Consider the following 26,628-nt stretch of genomic DNA (forward strand, 5'->3'; position numbering starts at 1 on the left):
GTTTGTAAGTCACTCAGTCTACAGTATTTTGTTATAGGTGCTCAAAGAACTAAGACAGGAGTCATCTTTTCATCAAGTGCTAATGAGTAACAGTAAACATACAAAATGTATAGAACATTCAAGGGAATGGGAGCAAATGTGCGGGACCAAGGTTTGTGTGTGTGGACAGTATTGCCAGGAGGTGACCCTGCAGAAAGTAGGTAAACACAAAACATCAAGGGCCTTGGGAACTACCCTAAGAATTTTGCCCTTTATTTTAAGGAATAAGTAAGCCAAGGAGAGTTTTAGTCAGAATAAATTTGGTGTTTTAGGGAAATAACACTAGTCCCCATAAAGTGAAGGGCCTGCAGGGAAGAAAAGGGATACAAAAATCCAGTCAGCAGGTTCCATTGATCTATGTGTCTATTTTTTTACCTAACATGAGAATAAATAAAAAATTGAATAGCCCCATATCTAGGTAAGAAATTAAACTCATTTTCAAAAATGTTCACACAAAGAAATCCTATGGCCTTGATGGTTTTATTGATGAATTCTAACAGACATAAATAACAAATAATACTGTATCTGTAAATTCTTTTATAAACTCTGTACATAGTTTAGGCCACAAAACAAGTCTCAAAACAATTTAAAATATTCAAATCAAAAAAAAGTATCTTTTGATCAGAATGGAATTAAGCTAGAAATTAGAATTAAAACAGAAAAATCCACAAATGTGTGCAAATTAAACAACACACACTTAAACAATCAATAGGTCAAACAAGAAATCACAAGAGAAATTAGAAAATCCTTGAAACAATTAAAATGAAAACACAATACAAAAACTTATGGGAAATAGCAAGCACAGTGCTAAGGGGGAAATCTATAGCTGTGAATGATTGTACTGAAAAAAAGAAAGATCTCAAATGAATAAACTAAGTTTATACCTTAAGTAACTGAAAAAAGAAGAACAAACAAAAACCCAAAGACAGCAGAAGGAAGGAAATAATATTGGAGCAGAGACTAGTAAAACAGAGAATAGAAATATCAATAAAACCAAAAGTTGGTGCTTCAAAATGATCAACAAATTGACAAGCTTTTATCTAGATTGATGAAGAAAAAAGAGAAAACATTCAAATAGCCAAATCAGAAATAAATGAGGGAACATTACTGCCAATTTTGTAGAAATAAAAAGGATTACAGAGAAAACTGTTAAAGTACACACCAGCAAATTGCACAACCTAGATTAAATGGGCAAATTTCTAGAAACACACAGTCTATCAGGACTGAATCACGAAGAAATAGAATGTCTGAATAAATCTATAACTATTAAAGTTAAATCTGTAATAAAAAAAACTCTCAGCAAAGAAAATCCCCAGACCAGATTGCTTCACTGGGGTATTCTACCAAAATAGAATAGGGAGCCCAGAAAGAAACCCTCATATATATGGTCAAATGATTCATGGTCATCTATGAGCTTGCTTAGTTAGTTCCTTTCTGAGGATCTGTCTTCAACCCTGGAGGATCAGCTACTCTATTCCCAAAACTAGAACTGGGCCTACAGCAGGTTGGGGAAAAAGCAGTAAGTGGTTGAAGAATGCATGATGCTACTTATGTGGAATACAACTTCGATTTCACAAGTTAATATTGCCTCTGTGACTTCACTATTTTCCTAAAAAAAAGAGGTTTAACTTATGATGGTGTTACTAGTCTAAGCTCATGCCACTGGCTGCAGAACATGCCAGTAAGTTGAGAGACAAGGTGTTGGGGCAAGGAAAGTGACTTTATTTGGAAACTAACAGACTGAGAAGATGGTGGACTATTTTCCTAAAGAACCACCTTAACCTAGCACTGATTTTAAGCTTCCTTTATAACAGGAAAGCAGGGAGCAGGAGGTGCTTGTTGTCAGGTGCCAATCGACCTGTCAGCCTTCTGGACGTCAGCAAGGATCTGAGAATTATGAAACTCCTTGTCCTTGGTTAGTTGACTCATCATTTTGTTAATATGGGTTTACCATTATGTTCTTATAAGTCTTTGACAATCCAGTTGTCTTTTTTGTACATACTTTTTCTCTTCAGGGAAGGCGAGTTTAGGGTGAGGGGCTGTTTGCATCAATCTTTAAATTGTGAGCAAATTTCCTTTTGCTGGTTAACAAGCCTTTGTGCAGGGCTGCACAGCTGAGCAGAAGCTTTTTGACTCAAAGATTAAGGCACCAAAAGAGATAAATTCAGAAGCAGAGATGCCAACGTTCTCACTCTGTTAAAATGATATCCAATGTGCTTGAAAATGTGCTTAAGTAATTTAGAATGTGCCTAAAAACTTAGTGTTTACAAATGATCGACACTTCAGGTATGAGTACCCTATATGGTGAATTTACAGACAAAGAATCTGGACAAACAGCTGCTCAAACAAAAAAGTCTGTAGGTACAAGGTGGACATTTTTGGACAGCTGTAGACTAATTCTACAAGGTTAAAAACCTGCTGTTGCTATAAGTAAAATCCTAACTATTTCACATACAAACACTTTGAGAAGATTTTTAGCTTGCTGCTGTAACATTGGGCTAACAGGAATCAGTGTAATGTGGGCTTGATAAGACCAGATCTACAAGTCAAAGTGAATTTTATGTTTAGTTAAACCACTACATAAAGGAAATAATGCCATAAAAAATACAGGCAATTCAGAGACATATTACTAGAAAAGGAAGCAGGAGTAAAAATATTCTAATATATGATGGGACAGAAAGAAACATTTCTTTCAAATATAGATAATGTTTAGTTGATCCTATTGTATTTACATTTTTTTAAATTCTTACATTTATGTATCTTAGGAATAACAATATTGCATACAAAATATAAATATCTAATAAAAAGTTAAATTGATGTATCAGGGCAGAAATATTTCCTCACACATATATTTTGTCTTACCACTATTACTGCCACTATTCTATTGATGGTCTATTTTAAGTAATAGAACATATTGTTGAAAGTTTTACTTTAATCATAAATTCACAACTAGAGGTGTCATTTGCATATCTTCAAAAACTAAAGACATTAATTTTTTTAACCAATTAGCAAAAATATGCAACATAGTTTGCTTATAATTTAGAATTTACCACATATATGCTTGCAAATATATCCTTTATTTGCAAAATTATTATTTTTAAAACCTTTCTTTCTAAAATGTTTGAAATTTTCACAAGTGTCTTGAGGGGAAAAAACTCACCCTATTTGAAAATATACTACTAAACTTTAATGTCCAATTAAACCAGTGCCACCTAACTGAAAAAGGAAACATACTGCTCTGTTGGATATACAGTTGTTACTACAAATAATAGCAACACATGTTGTAGATGGTGATCATATACTCGGTCATTGTCAGAACCATTTGGAGGGAAGAAAATCAATGCATCACTGAATATATGCCCAAATGCCCTGAGATGCTATACCCCATACATCATCATCTGCATTTGATTAGGAATCAGTCCATTAAAAGTAACAGCCATATCTGAGCAACATCCTTCTACTGCCATGTTGGGGTGATTAGTCATTGCCTCTTTAATAAAAAGTCCAACAGATTTGGTATAAAATACATCTTTTCCTTCAGAATCTTCTGCATTTTCTGCAAACACTCCACCATATTTCGGGCAGACTGCTAGCTGCTTATCTTCAGATATCTTCCAAATCATTCTTCCTTGTTCAGGATACTTTTCAGGGATAGTGAGAAGACTGTTAAGTCTTTTCATTGATTCTGTACTTAAGACAATCCCTCCTATACTCACATATTCGAGGTCTCCAGATTTCAAAGTGTGTCCTAGATAGAAAGGTTGCAATGGATCCTTTTTTAACAAAAAATACTTTAAGTTTTCAATAATAGCAAATGTAGTGGAGCATGCAAGGAAGAACCAGTTGTATTGGTCTCTGTATTTATCAAAGGCGTATTTGTAAGGTTTTCTCATCATTAACCACATGTCATTTGTTTCCATGCTAATTGACTCAAACACTTCAACGTTTTCAGAACGAAGAACTCTACTTTGTCACAGTGTTTGGTCCAACTCTCCTTTAATGCAGCCCAAAGACTCACATCTTTGGGTTATACAAGGATGATACAGTATACCTGAAAACTCTTACTGAGTTCCATGCGTTCATCCTCTGACATTTTCAAAATACCTTCTTTATTAGGAGCTTGTAGGTGATGATGTTCATGGCGGTGCATTCTATTTCCATGACCAATTCTAATATGTCCTAGCATTGTGAACATGGCACAGAAAATGCTTCCAACCATCATACCCTTCAAAAATAAACTTTCAGAAAGCATTTTTCCCGCGGCTACCACAGCTCTAGGGCAGGAAAGCGCGGCTGCGCACGGCTTTCCTCTCACTTTCTCGTGCCAGTCGGTTACGCTCCTGCTCGGGCTGCCCCAGGGGCAGGCGGTGTACTCTCGTGGAGTTCTATTTTATGATAGCATTTCTGTAATAGAAAAGTATACAATACAGAAATATAAATAATTTCGAATTCCTGTTTTTCATATTTGTATGTCAATAACACATTATAGTACATTATTACGCTTTTTGGAGTCTGGAATGGCCGTGTCCTGTCTCTATTTCGGACTTTTGGCGTCGGATGATCGTGGCGTTCCAAGATTTCATCTCGGCCCTCCCTGGTCCAGACAACAGCTATTCGCCTGCTTTGACCGCTGCGACCACCCACCCACCCATCAAATTCGCCCAGCTAACCGGGGCAGTCAGATCCGGTTGTCAGCCCAGTTAGAGCATGCGCCGGAGCACTCCCAGTACCTACGGGAACTCCCAGAAGTCTCGGGGCGCGGGGTGGGCGGTGCGCCGCATAGGTTCAAGGTTTTATGGCCCCAGACTACATTTCCCACAGGCCACTGCGATCAGGCCCACTAGCCTAGGACTACATTTCCCGAAGGCCATCGGGGTAACCTGCTTTTATTACCTCTTACCCTGCTGTTTTGTGATTGCTGGCGCCACCGCGAGGTTTGCGTATCTGTGAGGTGAATGTTCGGCCTCGCAGAGAAAGCTCTACGGACTCGGACCAGCTCCACCGGGTGACTTGGAAACTAGCGAGTGCAGGGCGTGCGGGGAGCGGCTAGTGGGCTCTGCGGACGCGGGCTGGCGGGGATCCAGCACCCTGACAGGCGGTGAGCGTGGGTGTGGACGAGGCGCTCCCGGCAGGGAGGCTTAGGGCGCGGACAGGGCAGGTCCTACCCGGAACCAGGCGTGCGTGTGCCGTGTAGCGAAGGGAGGGAGGGTGATTGTGTAGCACGGACAAGGAGTGGGTGAGACTGAGGTGTGCCCGGTGTGCGCCCGCAGACTGGGGGCCTGGCCGCCGTGTGAGCGCGGGTTCTCTCACCGTGAGGCGTATCGCTGTGACCGGTGTTCCAGGTTCCTGCTGCCTCCTGCACGCTTTCCCCTCAAAGCCACGTGGTCTGCCATAGACTGAAGGCCCCCAGGCGAGTGAGTAAAGCTTCCCAGCAGGAGGGCACGGAACTTACTTTAGAACCTTAAGTTTCTCCAAGAAAAGCTCTTGAGAAGACGGGATGAGAAATCCCCAGGAGCAGAATTCCCTTCCAAGACGGTTCCCAGGTGGGGGCCTCTATGAGGGCTCGTTACATGTTTGAGAGCCATAACATTTCCAGAGCGCTGGCCCGATACCTGCCTTGCCTTTCTATTTGGTCATAAAGGGTGTAAGGTACGGTTGGATTTAGCTTGCGGGTATTTTCTGAGTCATCCTAAACTCTAAAAAAGGACTGATGTCCCACGGTTCTCTTCTTCCAATTCTGTTACTCTCCAAAACAAAGACCCAAATGAAGAAGTAATTGTTCACATCCAAAAATTAAGATTTAGGGGGGTTTTGTGTTTCCTTTTTGTTAAAAGTATTGTTTTAAGAACATGAGTACATTTGTCTAACTTTGCCCAAAATATTCTACATAATCGTGACCCACTCTAGGACTTCTTTCTATTGAATGATTGGGTCCTTAGGGATGGATTCTCTTTCCCTGTGGCCCCAGTCAGTTTCTCTCTCTTCAGTTAATCTCATTACCTTTTTAGGTAATCTCACTACTGATTACACATCATTCAAATCCTCTTCTGTGCTCTTTTTAAGCATTGGGATAGTATGTTGTAAAAATACAACTGACGTTTGCTCTATTTTAGACTCTGATTTGATAAAGATTAATATTAATATTTTGGTCGGCATCATATACTAGATAACCCTACCTTCTCCCAAGGCTTCATTGTCAAAGCTTAGCAAGGTAGGCATCGGTTTAATAATTTAGGTAAATAACAAATTTACTCCCCATGTGAAGCTTTTAGGAGTGGAAAAGTGATGGTAGGTTTGAGCTGTTTGGTAGTCTATGTCCTCATAGTCATTTGTTTTATTATTTAAAAAAATTTTAATTTTGCTCAATTTTTATTTTTTAATTTTGTTAGTTGATCCTTGTTTGAGACTTGACAGCAGAGTCTATTTCACACATCTTTGGACTGTGAGAGGTAGTGTGGTATGCTTTTGGGGAGTATGAGTTCTGAATCTTAAATATGTGGCTTTGAATCTTGGCTTTGCCACTTACTAGATGTTTGACCATCAGTACACTCTCTTTTCTGAATCTCTAAAATGGGGATAACAATATCTCCTAATTCATGGACTATAATAAGGATAAGATGTATTAATAGGTGTAAAGTCCCTTTAAACAGTGCCTGGAAGTATATAGCACAGAGAAGACAAGTAATGACTCTAGCATCTTACTATGCTAATGGACAGTGACTGCAGTGGGGTGTGGGGAGGGACTTGATAATATGGGTGAATGTAATAACCACAATGTTGCTCATGTGAAACCTTTATAACATTGTATATCAATGATACCTTAATAAAAAAAAATAGTCCCTGGAACATAATGAGTGCTCAGGCCATATTAGCTGTTTGTTATTTGGTGATTCTGGGTCATTCCTCTAAAGAATTCAATAGCAATTAGAGATATAAGCTGAAGTTGTTAAAAACAGAAATTCCTAAACTGAGGACTTCAACTCTGTTTTAGGGGCTTCTTGGTGACCACAAACCATTTATAATTGCACACATGTTGTAGTTTATATATATGTATGTTTCAGGGAAGAACCATTGTGATTTTATTCAGTTAACAAACGTGGTATACGTAAAAAGAATATTTAAAACCATTGGTGCCAAGCAAAGTTTTCATAGCTGAGAATAATCCTTTACAAAATTAGAGTTTGAGATTATGTAAATGGTGAGTTAGGTCAGCCTATGTTTGAGTGATGGAATATTATGCAACTAATAAAAATACATTTATAAAGGATCAGTCAAAAGTGAAATGCATGCAGTAGTTTTAAACTATGTGCATAGTTATAAACAGTGATATTCAAGAAAATTTTAAATTATATATGAACCTTATTTACTATCACAGGTTTTATAAGATATTTTGCAAAGACTGCATGTATTTTAATTAGTTGGTCAGTGAGAGAAAAGAAATGTTTGGCCACATTTATTGAGCATTTCTTGTATACCCATGATTATTCTCCCTACTTTGCATTCATAAGCTCATTCAGTATGCAGTGGCCACTTAGCCTGAATTATGTGGGCAGTATATCGATGAGATACAACTAAAGGATGTCCAAGAACTGGTTTTCCCTAATGATCCAGTTTATTCTTGGTTTTATTAATGACTGGAATGTATCCACCAGCAATAACTTTTAATCTAGAAGGTAGATTCTAGATTCTAACTTCAGAATGCAGACATAGTGCCAAAAAAATCAGTAATTGAATGAATGTATGAAAAAGTTAAAATTGCCCATAGTGCTACTTCCAGACTGAAATAATAGGAAATATGTATACTGTTTTCTGCCCCCTCTTCCTACTGCTATTAGTCTTTGACCCTGGTTCCTGACACAGAGCTCCTGACATATTATTCTTTGTGTGCAGAGCTCTTAAAATCCTTGTGATTTCCTGAGTAATAGGAGTGTCTAACACAGAGCTCCTAAATCTCTTGGCATTTTCTGGGTGATAGGAGAGAGTATCTTCTGTTTTAAAGAGGCAACTCCCATTTGGCTCCTGGTTGGGGCTTGGCCACTGGAAAGACCAAACCATGATTAGGGCTTGAACTTTCAGTCCTGATCCCCATCCTCTGGAGAGGGAAGAGGAGCTGTAAAACAAGTTAATGGTCCTGCCTATGTAATGAAGCCTCCATAAAAATAGCTGAAGTGAAAGGATTAGAGAGCTTCCGGGTTGGTGAGCACATCCATGTACCATAGAGTGGTTCACTCCAACTTCTTGGAGACAGAAGCTCCTGTACTTGGACCCTTCCAGACCTTGCCCCATATAGCTCTTCATATGGCTGTTCATCTGTATCTTTTATAATATGCTTTTTAATATACTAATGGGTAAAAAGTGTTTCTCTGAGTTCTGTGAGCTGTTCTAGCAAATTATTGAATCCGAGGAGGGGGCTGTGAGAACCTGATTTATAGCCAGTTGGTCAGAAGTGCAGGTGACAGTCTGAAACTTGTGATTGGTATCTGAAGTGTGAGCAGTCATGTGGGACTGAGCCCTTAACTTGTGGAATCTGATGCTAACTTCAAGTACATAGTGTCAGAGCTGAACTGAATTTTGAGACACCCAGCTGGTGTTGGAGAATTGGTTTATGTAGGAAAAAAACCCCACACAAATTTGGTGTCAGAAATATTGTGAGTAGACGAAAACAGTGTGTTTTTCCTAAACATAAAGTAGTTATTAATGTTTTGGGTACACTTCCCTTCCTTTTCTGTTAGCGTGTATATAGGGTTTTGTTTTGTATCTGCAAAATAGAATCACACAGTATTATATACAGTAGCAAAGACTCTTCAACTCTTAGATTAAAAAAGGAAACTGTAGGATTCATTATTCTTTGTGTGCAGCAGAAAGAAAAGGGATGTGTCAGTGGCGGAGAAGCCATCATTCCTGGAAACAGCCCGTGTGGTCAGGGAGTGGGCACATCTCAGATGTTTAGAAATCTTCCTTCAGAGGCCCAAGGCCTGTGTAAAAAGATCTGAGACTTGAGAAATGATGAATATCTCACCAAATTTTCCAAAGGAACTTGATCTTCACCACCATTCACTTGCCATTTCATATTTCCCTGTCATTTTATTAGACTTACTCTCTTTCCTAGTGCAATATTTCATCTGTATTTTGACCTTGACTGCTTTCAGCTCCTCTTTTGCATTTATATTTATTTATATATTTTGAGGTGGTGATAACAGATCAAGAACAAGAAGTAAGGGCTTAGGCCATAATGATAATGTCGAACATTCCAGGCATAGTGAACAGGAAATTTAAGTTTGTAGATGTGGGAATGAACTTTGTGTGATTCAGGAGCAATAAGCAGAGTAGAACAGAATTAATGAAGGGGAGTAACAAGAGAAAGGTAGAATTTAGAAGAGGCCAGGTCATATATATTTTTTTGTTAATTATCAGGAATTTGGATTATTTTCTGAAAGGGAGTAGAAGCCATGATCTAATTTATGTTTTCCAATTTGTAATTTTTAAAAATTTCTATTCAATATGAGAAAGCAAAAAAAAAAACAGCAACAGATTAAAATATACAGGTGATTGAGTTATAAGACAGATATCCTTATAACTACTATCCTAGGCAGGACATAAAATATTCTTCAAAAATAACTTCAGGCTTACAGAAAAGTTACAAAATTATATGAAGAATTTTCATATATTTTTCACCCAGATTCTGCAAATGAGGAGATAAAACTTTTCTGCTCACCCTTTAAGCCCTTCTCATGCCTCGACCTAATCGCAGCCCTCTTCCTCCCTCCTTGCTTAATCACTTCCAACCTCTGTGTACCTTACCAGGTTCCCCATATTCTCACTAGTAGTTCACCAGCTCTTCTCATATTAGCCTGCTAACCTTTCCAATGAATATCCTTTGGGTATTTATTTTGGGTTCTCAGGTCTGTGTGATGCCCCACATTGCTCTGCTGTGCTTTTCCTTCACAGATACATAGAGGACTGAATGGGGGCAAGAGTAAGAACAGGAGAACCTATAGGGAAGGTAATTCTGTATGCAAACTGGGGTGGTAGTGGGTTAGATTAGAATGTTAGTAGCAGAAATGGTGAGAAGGCACGGTGTTCATAATATATTTTGAATATAGAACTAACATTCTGGTGAATTTTAAGTATGTGTGGAGGCAAAGAGGGAAATTAAGAGGGATCAACAAGTTTTGGCTTGAGCAGGTGGTGATACAATTGCCTGAGATGGGAAAGAGGGAAAAGATGGGTTGGAGAGAAAACCAAAAGATGTCTGCTTTGAATTGTTAAGTTTGAGGTGACTGTTAATCATCTAGTTAGAGATGCTGAGTTGGCTGTTGAATATGGATGTCTGGAGCTCAGGGAGAGTTTAGGCTCTCACATAACAATTTGGGTTTTATTGTCATATGGCTGGCTAGTACTTAAAGCCATGGGACTGGATGAGGTCACCCCAAGAGCCAGTGTAGATAGTGGGTTCTCTAACATTTACAGGTCTGTTAGAGGAACCTATGAAAGAAACTGCTGAGAAGGAACATGTTTTAAGGTAGAACTAAAACCAGAAAGTGGTACCACTGAAGACATGAAGAAAATGTTTCAAGATGGTGGAATGATCACTGGAAAGTGAATTAAAATAAGAAATGAGAATTGAACACAATACTTGGTCTTCCCAGAAGTGGAATTTATTAGTGGGTCAAGGAGTGAAAGCCTGACTGGTCTGCTTTAAACAGAATGGGAGGTGAGGTGAGGCAGTGATAAGAATGAGGACAGCAGTTTGTTGAGCTGGGATTAATTGGGACATGGTGTTAAAGCTGGATGATTGATACTTTACCACAGAATGGTAAAAATGGATGAATTAGAAAGAGGGAATTATTCCTCAAAAAACTAAAAATAGAAATAAGATATGACCCAGTAATTCCACTTAAAGGAATTTGCCTGAAGAAAACAAAATACCTGATTTGAAAATATATATGCATCCCTGTGTTTATTGTGTATTATTTACAATAATCCAGATATGGAAGCAACCAAAATGTCCATCAATAGATGAATGGATAAAGAAGAGTGGTATAGAGACATAATGGAATATTATTCGGCCATAAAAAAGGAAATCCTGCCATTTATGACAACATGGATGGACCTAGAGGGTGTTATGCTAAGTGAAATAGGCCAGGTGGAGAAAGACAAATACCAGATAATTTTACTTATTTGTGGAATCTAAAGACAAAACTAAACAAAGTGAGTAAAATAGCAGTAGACTCATAGACACTGAGAAATGACTGGTGGTTACCATGCAGGAGGAGTTGGGATGGGTGGTTGGGGAGGATGAGGGGTATAAAGGGGTGCAAAAATTCTCAGTCATAATATAAGTTGGTCACAGGGATAGAAGTCCAGCATGGAGAATATAGTCAATGATTCTGTAACCTCTTTCTATGTTGACAGTAACTGCACTAGTTGGGGTGAGGATTTAATAATGTGGGTAATCGCTGAACCACTGTGTATACCTGAAAATAATATAAAATTATATATCAACTATACTTCAATAAAAAAGAAGAGGAAATTATTATGGAAACAATAGCCTTGAGTATGATGGGTAAAGTGGTAGAATTTTGTGCATAAAAATAAATGTGACAGTGGATTTGGGTATAGATAACTTAATTGATATGGTAGAGCAGAGTATGTATCTTTTGTCCTATTTTCTCAGAGATAAAAGGAGAAAAATCATTAACTGAAAATAAGTGAGGGGCAGTATGAGATCTTGACATTGTTGTTCCGTTTACTTCCACTTATTCAGTTTACTGACTTACTCCTTTTTTACCATTGCCTCTTACTCAGCCAGTACTGGTGGTGGTGGTCATGGTGGTGGTGATGCTGGTGGTGCTGGTGCTGGTGCTGGTAGTTAGTAGTTGTTGTAGTTGTAGTTACTGCAATTACTTCATTGATTCTGTGCTCTTCGTCCAGTACTGTTATAAACATTTTACATGTACTGCCTTATTGAATCTCACTGCAACAATATGACTTGTGAAATTTATGTCAGCATTTTGTATCTGAGGAAATTAAGGCTTGGGATGATTTAAGAAATTTTCCTAATTACAGAGCAAGTTGTTGGAGCTAGAATTTAGACACAGTCTGGCTTATGATCTTTAATAATCAGTGTCCTATTCCTCATTTGTATATTCATTATTCTTTTAGCTGAAAATTAATTATTTAAAAAAGTATGTATATATCTCTTCTTGGCCTTTTAGCTAAGTATCTGTTCTTAATTAGTTTAACACCAGATATGTCTTCTATATGAGGACAATATATTAAATGGATTTTTGGAACTAGGAAATGGACAATAGGAGCTTGCTCCGTCCACTCCATGCAACAACCTGGTATTGCAGCACTTTCAGAAATGGTACAAACCCCCTTCACTAGGGAATCATAAAAAAAAAAATGTATGCGGTAATTGATTGTTTTTATATAACTCTTTCATTTTGAAGTAATTTCTAACCAGAAAACTTGTACAAGTAGTATAGAACATACATATAAACCTTTACCCGAGGTTAATATTTTATACATTTGCTTTTTATCATTCTCATCCTGCACCCTCCCTATGACATGCACTTTACCTTTACCTCAAATGTTTCTGTGTGTACTTCCTAAAAATAAGTTCATTCTCTGAGTATTTATTTTGTTGGTAGGTACTTTGGAACTGTAAATCATGTTCCGCATCAAATTTTTACCACTGATTTTAGCATGCTAATTTTTGCTAATTCTGAAGTAAAGATCCAGGGTCAGCAAACTTCTTTGTAAAAGCCAGATAGTAAATGTTTTAGGCTTTATGGGCCATATGGTTTGTGTTAAATTACTCAGTTCTGTTGTATCTTGAAAGCAGCCATTGACAACATGTGAATGACTTGGTGTGGCTGTGTACCATTAAAACTTAATTCCAAAACCAGATGGCAGGCGAGACAGCCCATGGACCATAGTTCGCTGACTAGATGGTTGCCTGGTGATATTTTGTAACTCTATCGTTTCTTCAACATCTGTTAGCTAGCATTTTAATATAAGAAGAGCATTTCCTTCTCCCCCACTTTTTTTTCATTTATTGTATTAATATCAGTATGGCTCCATGCATTCTTATTGTTTCAATGAGCTATAATCTTTTTCTATCATTTTGATGTTAAAATTGTCCCACATTTGGCAAATGGGAGCCTCTTCACAGTAGCTTCTGTGTCATTTTTGTATGAGTTTACTTGGAAAAAAAAACCTTATAATGGTATTTATAATCTTAATATGGAGCTAGAATATGTAATTAAGTGGCATTCACGACTTTGTAAAGAGCACCTCTTTATAAATAGGACACAGATGAAAATGAAGGCAGGAGATGTAGACTCTGGAGTCTGTTGAAAGGGAGACAGCTGAGGAGTGATAAGGAAGGATCATGGGAGAAAGTACCAGGGTTCAGGCAGTGAAGATAAGGCAGTAAGAAAGAGATAGTGTTCTTTTGGATAAATTGAAGGTCTTTTTGTGGCACATTTCAATACAGTTCTGTGGTTGGAAATCACGTTGTTTGGAATATGTGCCAATTCTTTTTCATTTTAAAAATAAACAAGAAATTTAGCATCTTTTTTAAAAAAGTTGATGTAAGTCCTAGTAGAAATGTGCATGTTTGAAATTTGTTACTATTTTGGAGACAGTTGTCATTTGCATTTAAAAATTTTCTTTAGTTTCAGTTATGTGTCATCGAACATTTTGGTCAACTTCTGCTTTTTTTAAATTAAAATTGGCACTGACACAGTCCTTACTCCTATAATTATTCATCATTTGACTAGAACTGATTTTCAGAAAAAACAATTACCTGAAGAAGAGTCATTTAATACCTACTTCATAGCTATTTTCTGTATTATATATTCATCCATCTTACCTTGAGTATTAGTTTTTGCCATAATAAATTACTACAAACCTGTAAATTAGTTCTGCTGTAACAAATTACCACACCCTTGGTGACTTAAAACAACAGAAATTTACTGCCTCAATTCTGGAAGCCAGAAGTTCAAAATCAAGAGATGAAGGGCATGCTCTCTTTGAAGGTTCTAGGGGAGGATCTTTCTTTGCCTTTTTCTAGCTTCTGGTGGTTCCTGGCAGCCTTGACATTCTTGGTTTATAGCTGTATCACTTCAGTCTCTGTCTGCAGTGTCACAGGGTGTTCTCACGTGTGTCTGTGTCTCTATGTCCTCTCTTTTTCTTCTAAGGACACTGATCATTTTAGATTTACGACCCACCCTAATCCAGGATGACCTCATCTTAACTAATTATATCTACTAAGACCTTATTTCCAAGCAACTTCAAGTTCTGAGTGGACAAGAATTTTGGGGAACACTATTCAATCCAATACACTTTGCATGTTATCAGTCAGTTTATATTATGTCAAGGGCTTGCTTCTGTTTTGTTTTCTATAAATTGTAGATTTTATTGTCCCTTAACATATGGAAGTATACTATTCCTAAAATACTTTTTTTGTTTGTTTTTGCATTTTGTCAACTGGGTTAAAAACTACGTAACAGTAGAAAGAGTAATGTGATAATGACTCTCTCTTCAAACCTTTACATAGATTCACCAATCTTTAGTATTTTACCATTTTGCTCTCTATCTATGTAAAACTTTTTGCTGTACCACTTAAGTAAGTTGCACAAATTATTATACTTCATCCCTAAATACTTAGGAATGTACTAAGAGTAAGGACATTTTTCTCCATAATCACAAGAAGAAAACCATTTTTTTACCTACCTGCCCACCAGACAGACAGAGGGTCATCTTAGGCTCAACGGGACATTCAGGCTAACACTGCGTTTGGTGGTGATCTTGGCCCTCTGTATTCAGAACATCACACAACAGGAGCCCCAGCTTGCATCAGGGTGGCATCGGCTGTCTCTCAGAGTGAATCTTTACAGTGGTTCATGCAGGAGACACACAGTTATCCAAAAAGGAAGATGCAGAGAGATGAGATACATGCCAGGCAGGTTTGCGAGTTACACTAGCTTAAAGAAGACACACGTTTCACAGAATTCAATACCTGTAACAATCTATAGGATAGTTTCCAGGGAGCCTACAAAGATGGGCTTTTTAAAAGAGATACTACATTTAGAGAATCTCGTTATGGAGTTACCATGAGTTATTTATATTATCTATTAATCCATGTGTAACTTGTCTATCAGTGGTCTTTTTTTAATTATAGACAATATTGATTAGTAAGACAGTACACCGTACACCATTTTGTCATCTAGAGCAGTGCTGTCTATAAAAATGTAATGCAAGCCACTTAATGTAATTTTTTTTCTAGTGGTAAATTTTTTAAAAGAAGGTGTAATTAATTAATTAATGTATTTTATTTCCATATGTCCCAAAGATTATTATTTTAATATATAATCCCTATAAATTAATGAGATAATTTACATTTCTGTTTGTACCAAGTCTTTGAAATCTGGTGTGTATGCTATCCTCACAGCTCATCTCATTCAGTCATGTAGCTAGTGTCAAGACATCCGGCAGTGCTGGTCTAGAATGCTGTTCCCTTTCTTTGCATTTATCTTCTGATTTGTCTGATAGTTGTGAAATGACTTCCTTTGTCATTTTGCTTTTCTTTGTTATTATGGGTGGATGATGAAAAATATTTGAACAGTAAGCTGTGTTCGCTAAAAGCTAAATACTTTTTAAAGGACACGTGATAACTGCAGACTTCTTTGAAACCCTGAAAGATAATGCAATCCTTTGAGCAACACAGTAAGAAAACTGAAGGGCGATGTAATAATGATTTATTTAACTACTGCATCATCTTCATAGGCAAATCCATTCCTCCACCTTCTTATTTTAGCTTTTATTTTTGCATACTTGGATATAATTGCTGAGTAATGATGAAATATCTCTTTGGATGATGACACAGAAAAATGGTTCAAGGGAACATTCTATTTAAGGAAAAATAAGATGATTGCTATTTCATAGTTTATCTTAGTTATATAAAAAAATTCAGTAGAACCCAATCTAACTCTAAGATGGAATGAGATTTATTCTGTTTTGAAAATAAGTGACTGTTCCTCTTTGTTCCTTGGGGGATGTTTAAGAAACAGTAAAACTCATAAAATATTAATTCTTACAAATAAAACTGCTTTAGAAAAAGCTTCAAAAACTAAAACTTGATCCCATGTCCCTGATAGTATATGGGGAGTTAAAGACTGGCACTGGCAAGTATGTTTGTCTCAGTTTTGTTTAATGAAAGAAAGGGAATTATGTTGGTTTCACTTCTTGGTTGGCTTCCCCACCCCTTTTTGGTCATTTGTAAGCCTTATCTGGAAGACAGACCATCATCTTCCTGGGACGTAATTATCAAAATGTACACAACTGTTGGATGGATCATGAAGACAGTAGATTATATGTTTGAAGGCTGAAGTACAGACAAATACTAAGAGAAGGATTGTTGTGAGGAGTTCCAGTCTTTTTCTAGGCCAGGATCAAAGTCTAGTACCCAGAATCACCCAAAACCAAAAACTTATCCCATCTCTAATCCAAAGAGCCCCCAGAACAAGGTATGGAGGAATTATGGCAATTACCTATTTCTATGATTTCTTTTTTCCTGGATCATTTTAGTGACCTTAAAGATCTCAAAGAGGTCTTCAAAGATATGAGTACAACATTCTTCTGATTGGAGAGCAGTGTTTCTCCCTTGTAAGGTCAGTATTTTTCTAAACAATGTTTTGAACTCATGCCTATCCAATTGCATAGATAAGATTTGTGACATTGCCCCCGTCTAGTGTTCTCTGGACCGTAGTGCTACGTAATTCTCCCCATTCTGAGGTCCTCTGGTGTGGCATGATGTGAAAAGGCCTGGGGCAGAAGAAAGCAGCCCAAGTTCTCCTTTAATGGTTAGTTGAAGGTTTTTGGCAGTAGTCAAGGCCCAGTTTTTCTCATTTAATTAAGTTACTACCTAAAGAGCTCTTTTTCTGGGAAGGGGAATTAATGGGCCAAAATGATCCTAAGAGATAACAGAGACCAGTATTCAATTTAATGAGATAACATCTAATCCAGTTTTCCAATTTACTTTGGTGTACATGTTCTATGCTGGGATCTTTAGGTGCCATCTCAGTGATCTGGTTTTGGTCAGAATGCCTGTATGGACTTATATTATGGCAATATTTTAAAAAGATAAACTTTTTGTCTGGACTATATCCCAGAAGATGATGTGTATTTTATCAGAAGACACATAATATCTGGCTGTGCCCATCATTAAAGACTGACCGCTGGATTAGAATGATAACAGTGCAAACCTACATTATTAGCCAGTTAATTTTTCTCCTTGTGGCTTAACACTAATGTGTGATTTTACTTTATTATCAAGGAATACTCTTCTCTTTAGCCAGCTCTCCTGTAGTGGTTTTAACAACATTGTTAATCCTCATCAGAATAAAAATGACATTATTTACAGGAAGATATTTCATTATTACTATTTCTTCTGTAAATATTTCTGGTTCTTATAAACTAGTACTTTTTAGGTGTCTTGAAACATAGTTCTAGTGAGAAGGGGAAGATAAATTGATGCCTTACTAGTAAATACTTTCTAAGTAGATTATTTAACAGTGAAGGAGAATAAAAATTATTTTTTCTATTCCCTCACAAGAATTAGTGTGAATTCATTTTTTATTGATTCAGAATGTATGATTCAGAGCAACCATTTGTGTATTCCTTTGTATTTGCCATATAGAGCTCCATATTTGGTCTTCTCCATTTCTTGGACAAACCCATGAATCTTTGAAATTTTCCCTACTTTTTGGCATAGATGTCTGAGGCTAACTTTAGACCTTCCCCTACCTTCCTCCAGAAATTATTTATTTTCTCGAGGATTCCCTATTTCATATCAATGGATTTTCAGTGAGTAATATTGTCTAGGAATAATAGCCTAATTTGTTTCTTTTGTCTAGGGATTTTCTCTGTGTGTGTGTGTTTTGTTTTTTGTAATTAATTCTACTAATTATTAGAGGGTTATAGTTCAGTGCAGAATGAAACAGGGATCTGCTCTTGGGGAGCATATTAGTTGCCTATTGCTGCATAACAAATTGCCACAGACTTAGTAGCTAAAAACTATGTTCATTTATTATTGCAAACTTCTGTAAGTCAGCAGTTCAGCACAGGATGGCTAAATCAAGGTCAGCTGTGAGTTGTTTTTTACAGCATGGGGTCTTCTTCCAAGCTCACTGTTATTGACAGAGCTCATTTCCTTCTCACACCTGACATCCACCTTCAAGCTAGCTATCAGCAAGTCTTTTCCTTCTCACCCCTTGAATGTCTCTGATGCCTCTTCTGCCCTGAGCCAGAAGACAGCTCTTTTTAAGGCCCTTTCTGTATAATCCAGGGTAAATCTCCCTGTTTTAAATCAACTAATTAGTAACCATAATTATATACCTTTTGCCATGTGATGCAACATATTCCCAGGCACAATGACGGCAAAGGTCGTGAAGACCAAAATACTATGTACCATAGGTAGGTTTGAGAGAAATAAGTTAAAAATCATAACAAAGAGAAATAATTATATAATTGAAAAGAGATAGTAATTATTGGAATGAAGTATTAGAACAGAAAGGTATGGACATCCTTAGACAAGGTCAACAATTTACAATATTCCTGATAAAGTGACATTTTACCTTAAACATATATAGGATGACAAAGATCCAGTCTGCAAACAACACTGAACTAAAGGATTGGGGGGAGATGATGCCACCTGCAGATGGAACCAAAAGATGAGAAAATTTGACACATTCCAGGTGCTGAAAGGGGGAAGTGAGGTAAATAGGAAACAAAAGGAATTAACTTTGATCTGAGGCCTGATAGGTAAACAGGAACTTTATTATTCAATGAAAGTTACATGGATTTTATTCTAAGTATAAAGAGAAACCACGGTGGGAGGCAATGAAATTTCACCTATATTAGAAACATTTGTTAGATACATTAAAAATACAGTGCCCAGGAACTTCCACTGTGTATTCTGACTCGGGCCCTGGGATGGTGCTTGAACATGTTTTTTAACAAGCTCTTCAAAGATTGTGATCCACACCTAAATATCAGAAGTGATATTATTTTACTAATCACCAGCCTTACTGTTGTACATGAATGCAAACTCTGCATTTCTCCTAGACCTATTTTGATTTTCATACTGTATTTTAGTATTATTTAAGCAATTGCTTTCTAATGTATATTATTTTCAATTTGTCCCTTTTCTTCATTTGAAATCCTTTTTTTTCTTCCAGATTTTCAGGTGAAAGATGAGATAATCAGCTATAAAGAAATGCCCACTTAGGAGAAATGTACCTCTTTTGCTCTATATCAGAGAATTGTTAGTAGAGAGATATTATGTGAATGTCAGGAATGTGAGAAGACTTTGTCAAGGCTCAAAGCCTATTCAGTAGGAGAGAATACATTCTAGTGAAAAACCCTGCAAATGTAAAGAATGGGGGAAGAACTTTAGTAATGGACATCTATTTACCAAACATCAGAGATTGCATGTTGGTGAGAAACTATATAAATATAAAGTGTGTGGAAAGGCCTTTAGTGCCTTTTCATATCTTGTTCAGCATCACAACATTCACACTGTTGAGAAGCCCAATGAATATAAGGAAAGACCTTTAGCAGCAGCCATCAATTTACTGTACATCAGAATATTCACACTGATAAGAAGTCATATGAATGTGGGGAATGTGGAAAAACTTTTTGTAGTAGCTCATACCTTGTTTAGCATCAAAGAATCCATAATGGTGAGAAACCCTATGAATGTAAAGAATGTGAGAAAGCTTTTATAGTGTATGGAAAACTACTTCAGCATCAAAGTATTCACACTGGCGAAAAACCCTATGAATGTAAGGACTGTGGGAAGGCCTTTAGTACTTTCTCATACCTTGTTAAACATCAGAGAATTCATACTGGTGAGAAATCCTATGAATGTAAGGAATGTGGAAAGGCCTTTACTGTGTATGGGCAACTTATCTGACATCAGAGTATTCATACTGGTGGAAACCCTTTGAATGTAAGGAATGTGGAAAAGCCTTTAGACTTAGTTCACTTTTAATGCACGTCAGAGAATTCATGCAGGGGTAAAGCCCTATTAATGCAAGGAATGTGGGAAGGCCTTTAGTCATGCCTCATACCTTGTTCAGCATGAAAGACTTCACATGGGTGAGAAACCCTATGAGTGCAAGGAGTGTGTAAGGCCTTTAGTTCTGGTTCATACCTCGTTCAGCATCAGAGAATTCACACAGGTGAGAAACCCTATGAGTGTAATGAATGCAGCAAGGCTTTTATCAGTCGCCATCAACTTATTGTACATCAAACGGTTCATACTGGTGAGAAGCCCTATGAATGTAAGGAATGTGGGAAGGCCTTTAGAGTACATATACATCTCACACAACATCAGAAAATTCATGTTAATGTGAAACCGTATGAATGTAAGGAATGTGGAAAAACTTCTGGTTGTGCCTCATACCTGTACAACGTGGAAGAATTAATAGTGGTGAAAAACCCTATGTAAGGGATGTGGGAAGGCCTTTAATTCTGGCTCTTACCTTATTCAACATCAAAGAATTCACACTGGTGAGAAACCTTGTGAATGCAACAAATGTGGGAAGGCCTTTACTGTGTATGGACAACTTACTGGACATCAGAGTGTTCATACTGGTGAGAAACACTTTGACTGTAAGGAATGTGGGAAGACCTTTAGATAGTTCATTCCTTACAGAACATCAGAGGATTCACACTGGTGAGAAACCCTTTAAGTGTAAAAAATGTGGGAAGGCCTTTAGATACAGTTCAGCCCTTAAAGCACATCAAAGAAACCATATGGGTGTAAGACCCTAAGAATTTAAGGAATTTGAGAAGTCTTTTATGTATGGCTCAGACTTCAGCATCAGAAATTCCTGATATTGAGAAACCTTTGAATATAAAAATGTTAGTTGGCCTTTAGGAAATATTCTCTTTGTTAGATTGTAGAATTCATAATGTAATGCAGAAAACATAAGAACCATTCTTGCATTTACAGTATCAGAGTATTCATACTGCTGGCTGATACAGAAAAAGTGGGAAACATTAATGCTCATCATAGTGATAGCATGAAATTTTGTGTAACATTCTGGTAGGATGTAATGAAGTGAATAAAAGAAATCTTCCACTTATTCTTAAATCATTGCTGAACTTGAGATAATTCATCCTGAGTTTTAAAAACCAGTTAATATAATATATATTGGAAAGCCTTTAACTATAGCACACCTGTTAACTCATCATAGTCATTCCACCCGCTTAACAACCTGTTTAGCATTCAGCACCATAATTTTCCATCTCAGGGCATTGGTTTAAAATGGTGATAATAGAACCTAAATTACTGTAAAGACCTTTGCTCAATATATACTAGTTTCATTATTTAACTTCTAGTAAAATTTTGAGACTAAGACTCTACATATGTAGTTAATTTAGAAATGCCCCTATATGCACATATCTATTTTAAAATTTTAGATGAATCTTTCTGGATAAAACTATGTAGAAAGAAACATAAGATGATACTCATTTAGAACTCATCTCAAGTTGAATCAAGCAATTGTTGAAAGACACCCTGACTTTTACTATGTGTGAAGTTGTTGAGAATACCCTATAGTCCACATTCTTTGTCTAAAATTTAGGATAAGTTGGAAATTAATAATAGGAATAGAAAAAATAAACTGTCCATATGGAAATTTCCGCAACTTTTTTAAAATGGAAATTTCAACATAGAGGAAAATAGAATAGTAAAATTGCCACCATCTTTGGTAACATTTTGTCTTGTTTATCTCTGTATATAAGTTATTTCTGCATGTAAGAAGAAGTTATAGACTTCACCCCTAAATATTAATTTTTTATTCTTGAGCCCCACCTTTTTACATGATTTTGATTTTTTGAGGAGTCCAAGGAAGTTGTGTTGTTGCTTTGTTGAAAATCAGTAGACTACATGAGTCTACTCATATGTTTGAATACTCCTCTATATCATTGTTCTATAGGTCTGTTCTCTAATACCAAAAAGTATTGATTACTACCGTTTCAATATTACTTCGTTGAAGGTCCTTTCACTTACCTATTGCATTCTGTGTTCGTTTCCTCATACTGTCATTTAATTTTTCATGTATCCCAGGTTTTTTCTATATTGGAAGTTACAAAGATTTCATTGGGTTTTGAAGAACACATCTGAGGTAATGCTGCATGTATTTGCTAAACACAGAATATCAGATTTTCCCAAAAGTGGTAACACTGAGTGTTGTAACTTGGTTCAGGTTGTCACTGCTGGAGCTTTCCTTGTTGCAGTTAGTGATCTGAATAGTGATATTTTCAGTGTCTTCATTTGGGAAGTGATCACATGTATGTGTAAGCTTCAGATTAAAGAGAAAACCAAAAACTATGAAATTATGGTTTATTCACAAAAGAATAATAATGAGATGCCTATATATCAGAAATTTATGTAGGCCAGAACTGTAACTGGAACATTAATTCTAAAATAACAAAATAAATTAGAAAACTAACACCTGCAGGAAACTAGGATTAAAATCCAGAATTTCATTTTGTTCACCTCTTTATCCCTACTATCTGTACAATAATTGCCACAGCATATGCAACTAATAAAGCTGTTGAAAGAAGGAACAGTCATTCATTTCTTCTGGGATATCTTGAAAAGTTGTCTTATTTTATTTCTGTATATGTTACTTCTGTATGTAAGAGGAAGTTGTAGAGTTCACTCCTAAGTATTAATCTTTTACTCTTGAGCCCCACCGTTTTGCCTTGTTTTGATTTTTTGAGGAGTCCAAGGAAGTTGTGTTGTTGCTTTGTTGAAAATCAGTAGACTACATGAGTTTACTCATATTTTTGAATACTCCTCTATATCATTGTTCTATAGGTCTATTCTCTAATACCAAAAAGTATTGATTACTACCGTTTCAATATTACTTCGTTGAAGGTCCTTTTCACTTACCTATTTTTAAATCAGCTTTTCAATTTCTATGGAGGAAAATTGCTAGAAGGATTATAATGTGGATTGCATTGAATCTATAGATCAGTATGTAGTTAATTTACATCTTAACACTGTTGAGTCTGCCAATCCATGGACTTATGTCTCCTTTTATTCAGGTCTTTAATTTCTCTCAACAATGTTTTGTAATATCAGCGTTCAGGTCTTACGTATATTTTGTTAAACTTATCCTTAAGTATGTCATAATCCTTGATGTTTTTATAAATGCTATTGAATAACTGTAAAGTGGTACATAAATATGTATGTAGGAAAATGTTTTCTGCATATTGACTTTCTTTTCCTATGATATCAGTAAATTCATGTGTGAGCTCTAGTAGCTTTTTATAGATTTCTTAGAATTTTCTATGTACAAAACCATATCATTTGTGAATAAACATACTTTTACTACTTCCTGTCCAGTCTGAATTGTCTTCTCTTACTGCATTTCTTAGGCATCCAGTACAATGTTGGATAGAAGGAATGATAGTGGACATCCCTTGGCTTTTGTCTAATCTTGGGGGAAAACATTTAGTTCTTTACCATTTAAATATAATGGTAGCTTTTGATTTTTCATAGATGTCTTCTATAAAGATGAGGGATTTCCCTTTTACATTAAAGTGAGTTGCATATTGTCAAATGCTTCCATCTTCCTCAGTTAAGATCATCATGCAGTTTTTGTTTTTTCTTCAGAGAAATTTACATTGATTTTCAAATGTTAGCTCAACTTTTCCTTCCTAAAATCATAGTACACTTACGCATTCCTGCTTTCATTTTGCTCATGTTTATTAAAGAATTTTCATATCTATGTTGGTGAGGGAATTTTGTGGTTTTTATTTTGTTATTGACACAGTTTACACAGAGTAAAATTCACCCTTTTTAGGTGTAGAGTTCTGTGGTTTTTGACAAATACATACAGTTATATAACCATAACTAATAATCAAGATACAGAATATTTCCGTTGCCCCCAAGAGTTCTCAGGATCCTTACTAGTCAGTTTCCTTTCTCCAACCCCAGCTCTTGGCAACAACTGACCTATAGTTTGCTGTTTTCAGAATATCATGCAAATACCGTCAGTAAACTTTCATTCTTGACCTTTTTCATTCAGCATAATGCACTTGTGATTCATCCACTTTATTGTATCAGCTTGTTTTTCTTTTATTGTTGAGTAGTATTCCATTTTATCTTTATATCCATTCACCACACAATAGAAATTTGGGTTTCCAGGTTTTAGCAATCATGAATAACTGCACATTTGTCCTTATGTGTGGACATTTTAATTTCTTTAGATAAATACCTAGGAATAGAAGTGTTGTATGTTAAGTATGTTTAACTTTATAAGAAATTGCCAACTGTTTTCCAAAATGGCTTTACATTTTCTATTCCCACCATCAATGTGTGAGAGTTCTAGTTAAACACTCTCACCAACACTTGGTACTGTCAGTTTGTTTTTGTTTTCCACCATTCTGATAGGTGTCTGGTGATATATCCTTGTGGTTTTAATTTGTAATTCCCTGTGGCTAATGATGTTCACCATTTTTTCCAAGTACTTATTTGACATCCATATATCTTTGGTGAAGCAGTTGTTCAAATTTTTTATTGGGCTGTTTGTTTTTGTACTGTTGAGTTTTTAATCCTTTATGGTTTGAAATCAAGAAGTTTGATGCCATTCATTTTGTTTTTCTCTAGATTGCTGTGGCTATTCAAGGTCTTTTCTGGTTCCATACAAATTTTAGGATTATTCTATTTCTGTGAAAAAATACCATTGGGATTTAGGTTGCTTTGGGTAATACAATATAATGCATTTTAAGAAATAGATATTTGATAATTCAGATGACCAAGTATGTATTCCTCAGGTATATTTGATCTTCATCCACAGTTCCTGAAAACATTTAAGAGCCTTAAAGGTGAAATGGGTGTTCTGTCATGTTAATGAGAGACTTTGAGACCCCACGTAAGTGTTGGGGCTGGAGGTTGAATCACCCAGTGGCTAATGATTTAGTCAATCATGACTGCAACGAAGCCCTCATAGAAACCCATGAAAACATCTCTCTTTTTTGCATCCTGCTTCTCTGTCAGAGCTTTCATGCTCGGGGAACCAGAATGCTTCTCTGTGTCACTGAGCCAGACACCAAGCGCTAGGAGAATAGAAGCTCCTTTATTTGAGACCTTGCCCTATGTCTCTCTTCATCTGGCTGTTAACTTGTATCTTTTATGGTATCTTTTATTTAACTGGTAAACATGTATTCCTCAGTTCTGTGAGCTGAGCAAATTAATTGAACCTAAGGGGGAAGGTTGTTGAAATCTCCAATCCGTAGTTGCTTGGTCAGAAGCACAGTTAACAGCCTGGGGCTTGCTACTGGCATCTGAAGTTGGGGGTTGAGAGCAGAATTGTGGGATGGAACCCTTAACCTCGGGAATCTGGTGCTGTCTCTGGTAAATAGTGTCAGAGTTGAGTTGCATTTTTAGACATCCTGCTAGTGTTCAAGGACGGCTTGGTATCATGTGGGAAGACTTCCTTCCACCACATACACACTGGAAAACCCTGATATACACACACATTTGAATTGGGTCTGGGAACCTGAAAGGAGGTGGTGTGGAACAGGTAATGTGGACATTTTAATAATATTAATTCTTGCAATCTATGAGCATAGATTTACTTGTGTTTTCTTTGATTTCTTTCTTCAGTGGTTTTCTTTCTTTCATTAGATTGTTCATTGTATAAGTCATCTCCTTGGTTAAATTTATTCCTAGGTATTTTACTCTTTGATGCAATTGTAAATGGGATTGTTTTCTTAATTTCTTTCTGATAGTTCATTGTTAGTGTATAAAAACAACAGGTTTTTGCATATTGATTTTATATCATACAACTCCACTGCATTTATTCTAGCAGCTTTTTTGATTCCTTATTTTTCTATATATTAATATATTTAACATATATCCTGTATATTAAAATCATCTTCACAAATAGTGATCATCTTCTTCCATTCCAATTTGGATGCCTTTTATTTATTTTTCTTGCTTAGTTTCTCCAGCTAGGACTATGTTGAATAAAAGTGGCAGGAGTGGGCATCTTTCTCTTGTTCCTGATCTTGGAGGAAAAGGTGTCACCTTTTCACTTATGAGTATAATGTTAGCTGGGGTTTGTATTATGTTGAGGTACATTCCCTCTGTACCCACTTTTCTGAGTTTTTATCATAAATGGATGTTGAATTTTGTCAAATGTTTTTCCAGGATCTATTGAGATAATCATATGATTTTTATCCTTTACTTTGTTAATGTGCTGATTGATTTGTGGTTGTTGAACCATCCTTGCATCCCTGGAATAAATCCCACTTGATGATGTTGTATGATCTTTTTATTATATTGTTGAATTTGGTTTGCCAATATTTTGTTGAGCATTTTTTGCATCGGTTATCATCAGGGATATTGGCCTGTAATTTCCTCTCACTGTGATGTCCTTGTCTGATTTTGTTGTCAGGGTAAGACTGGCCTCATAAAATGAGTTTGGAATCATTCCCTCCTCAGGTTTTTGGGAGAGTGTGAGAGGAAGGGGTATTAAATATTTGACTGGT

The 26,628-nt window shown here is 36.4% G+C and overlaps 1 protein-coding gene, 1 non-coding gene and 1 pseudogene across 2 annotated transcripts; 2 read left to right on the forward strand and 1 right to left on the reverse strand.

Moving 5' to 3' along the window:
• Positions 1 to 505: 505 nt before the first annotated feature.
• LOC108383709 (C1GALT1-specific chaperone 1-like) lies at positions 506 to 4,712 on the reverse strand (annotated as a pseudogene).
• A 7,525-nt stretch (positions 4,713 to 12,237) lies between these two features.
• Positions 12,238 to 12,420, forward strand: LOC118971642 (U2 spliceosomal RNA). The gene has a single exon (XR_005060157.2). It is a non-coding gene; the product is annotated as a U2 spliceosomal RNA (small nuclear RNA).
• Positions 12,421 to 18,482: 6,062 nt separating this feature from the next.
• ZNF30 (zinc finger protein 30) lies at positions 18,483 to 21,233 on the forward strand. Its single transcript, XM_073225603.1, is given in 5 exon segments — positions 18,483 to 18,525; positions 19,656 to 20,045; positions 20,048 to 20,101; positions 20,104 to 20,238; positions 20,241 to 21,233. Coding segments are annotated over 5 exon segments (945 nt in total). The 3' UTR covers positions 20,564 to 21,233.
• Positions 21,234 to 26,628: the final 5,395 nt, after the last annotated feature.

This window comes from Manis javanica, chromosome 17, assembly GCF_040802235.1.
Source record: "Manis javanica isolate MJ-LG chromosome 17, MJ_LKY, whole genome shotgun sequence".
Taxonomy (NCBI): Eukaryota; Metazoa; Chordata; class Mammalia; order Pholidota; family Manidae; genus Manis; species Manis javanica.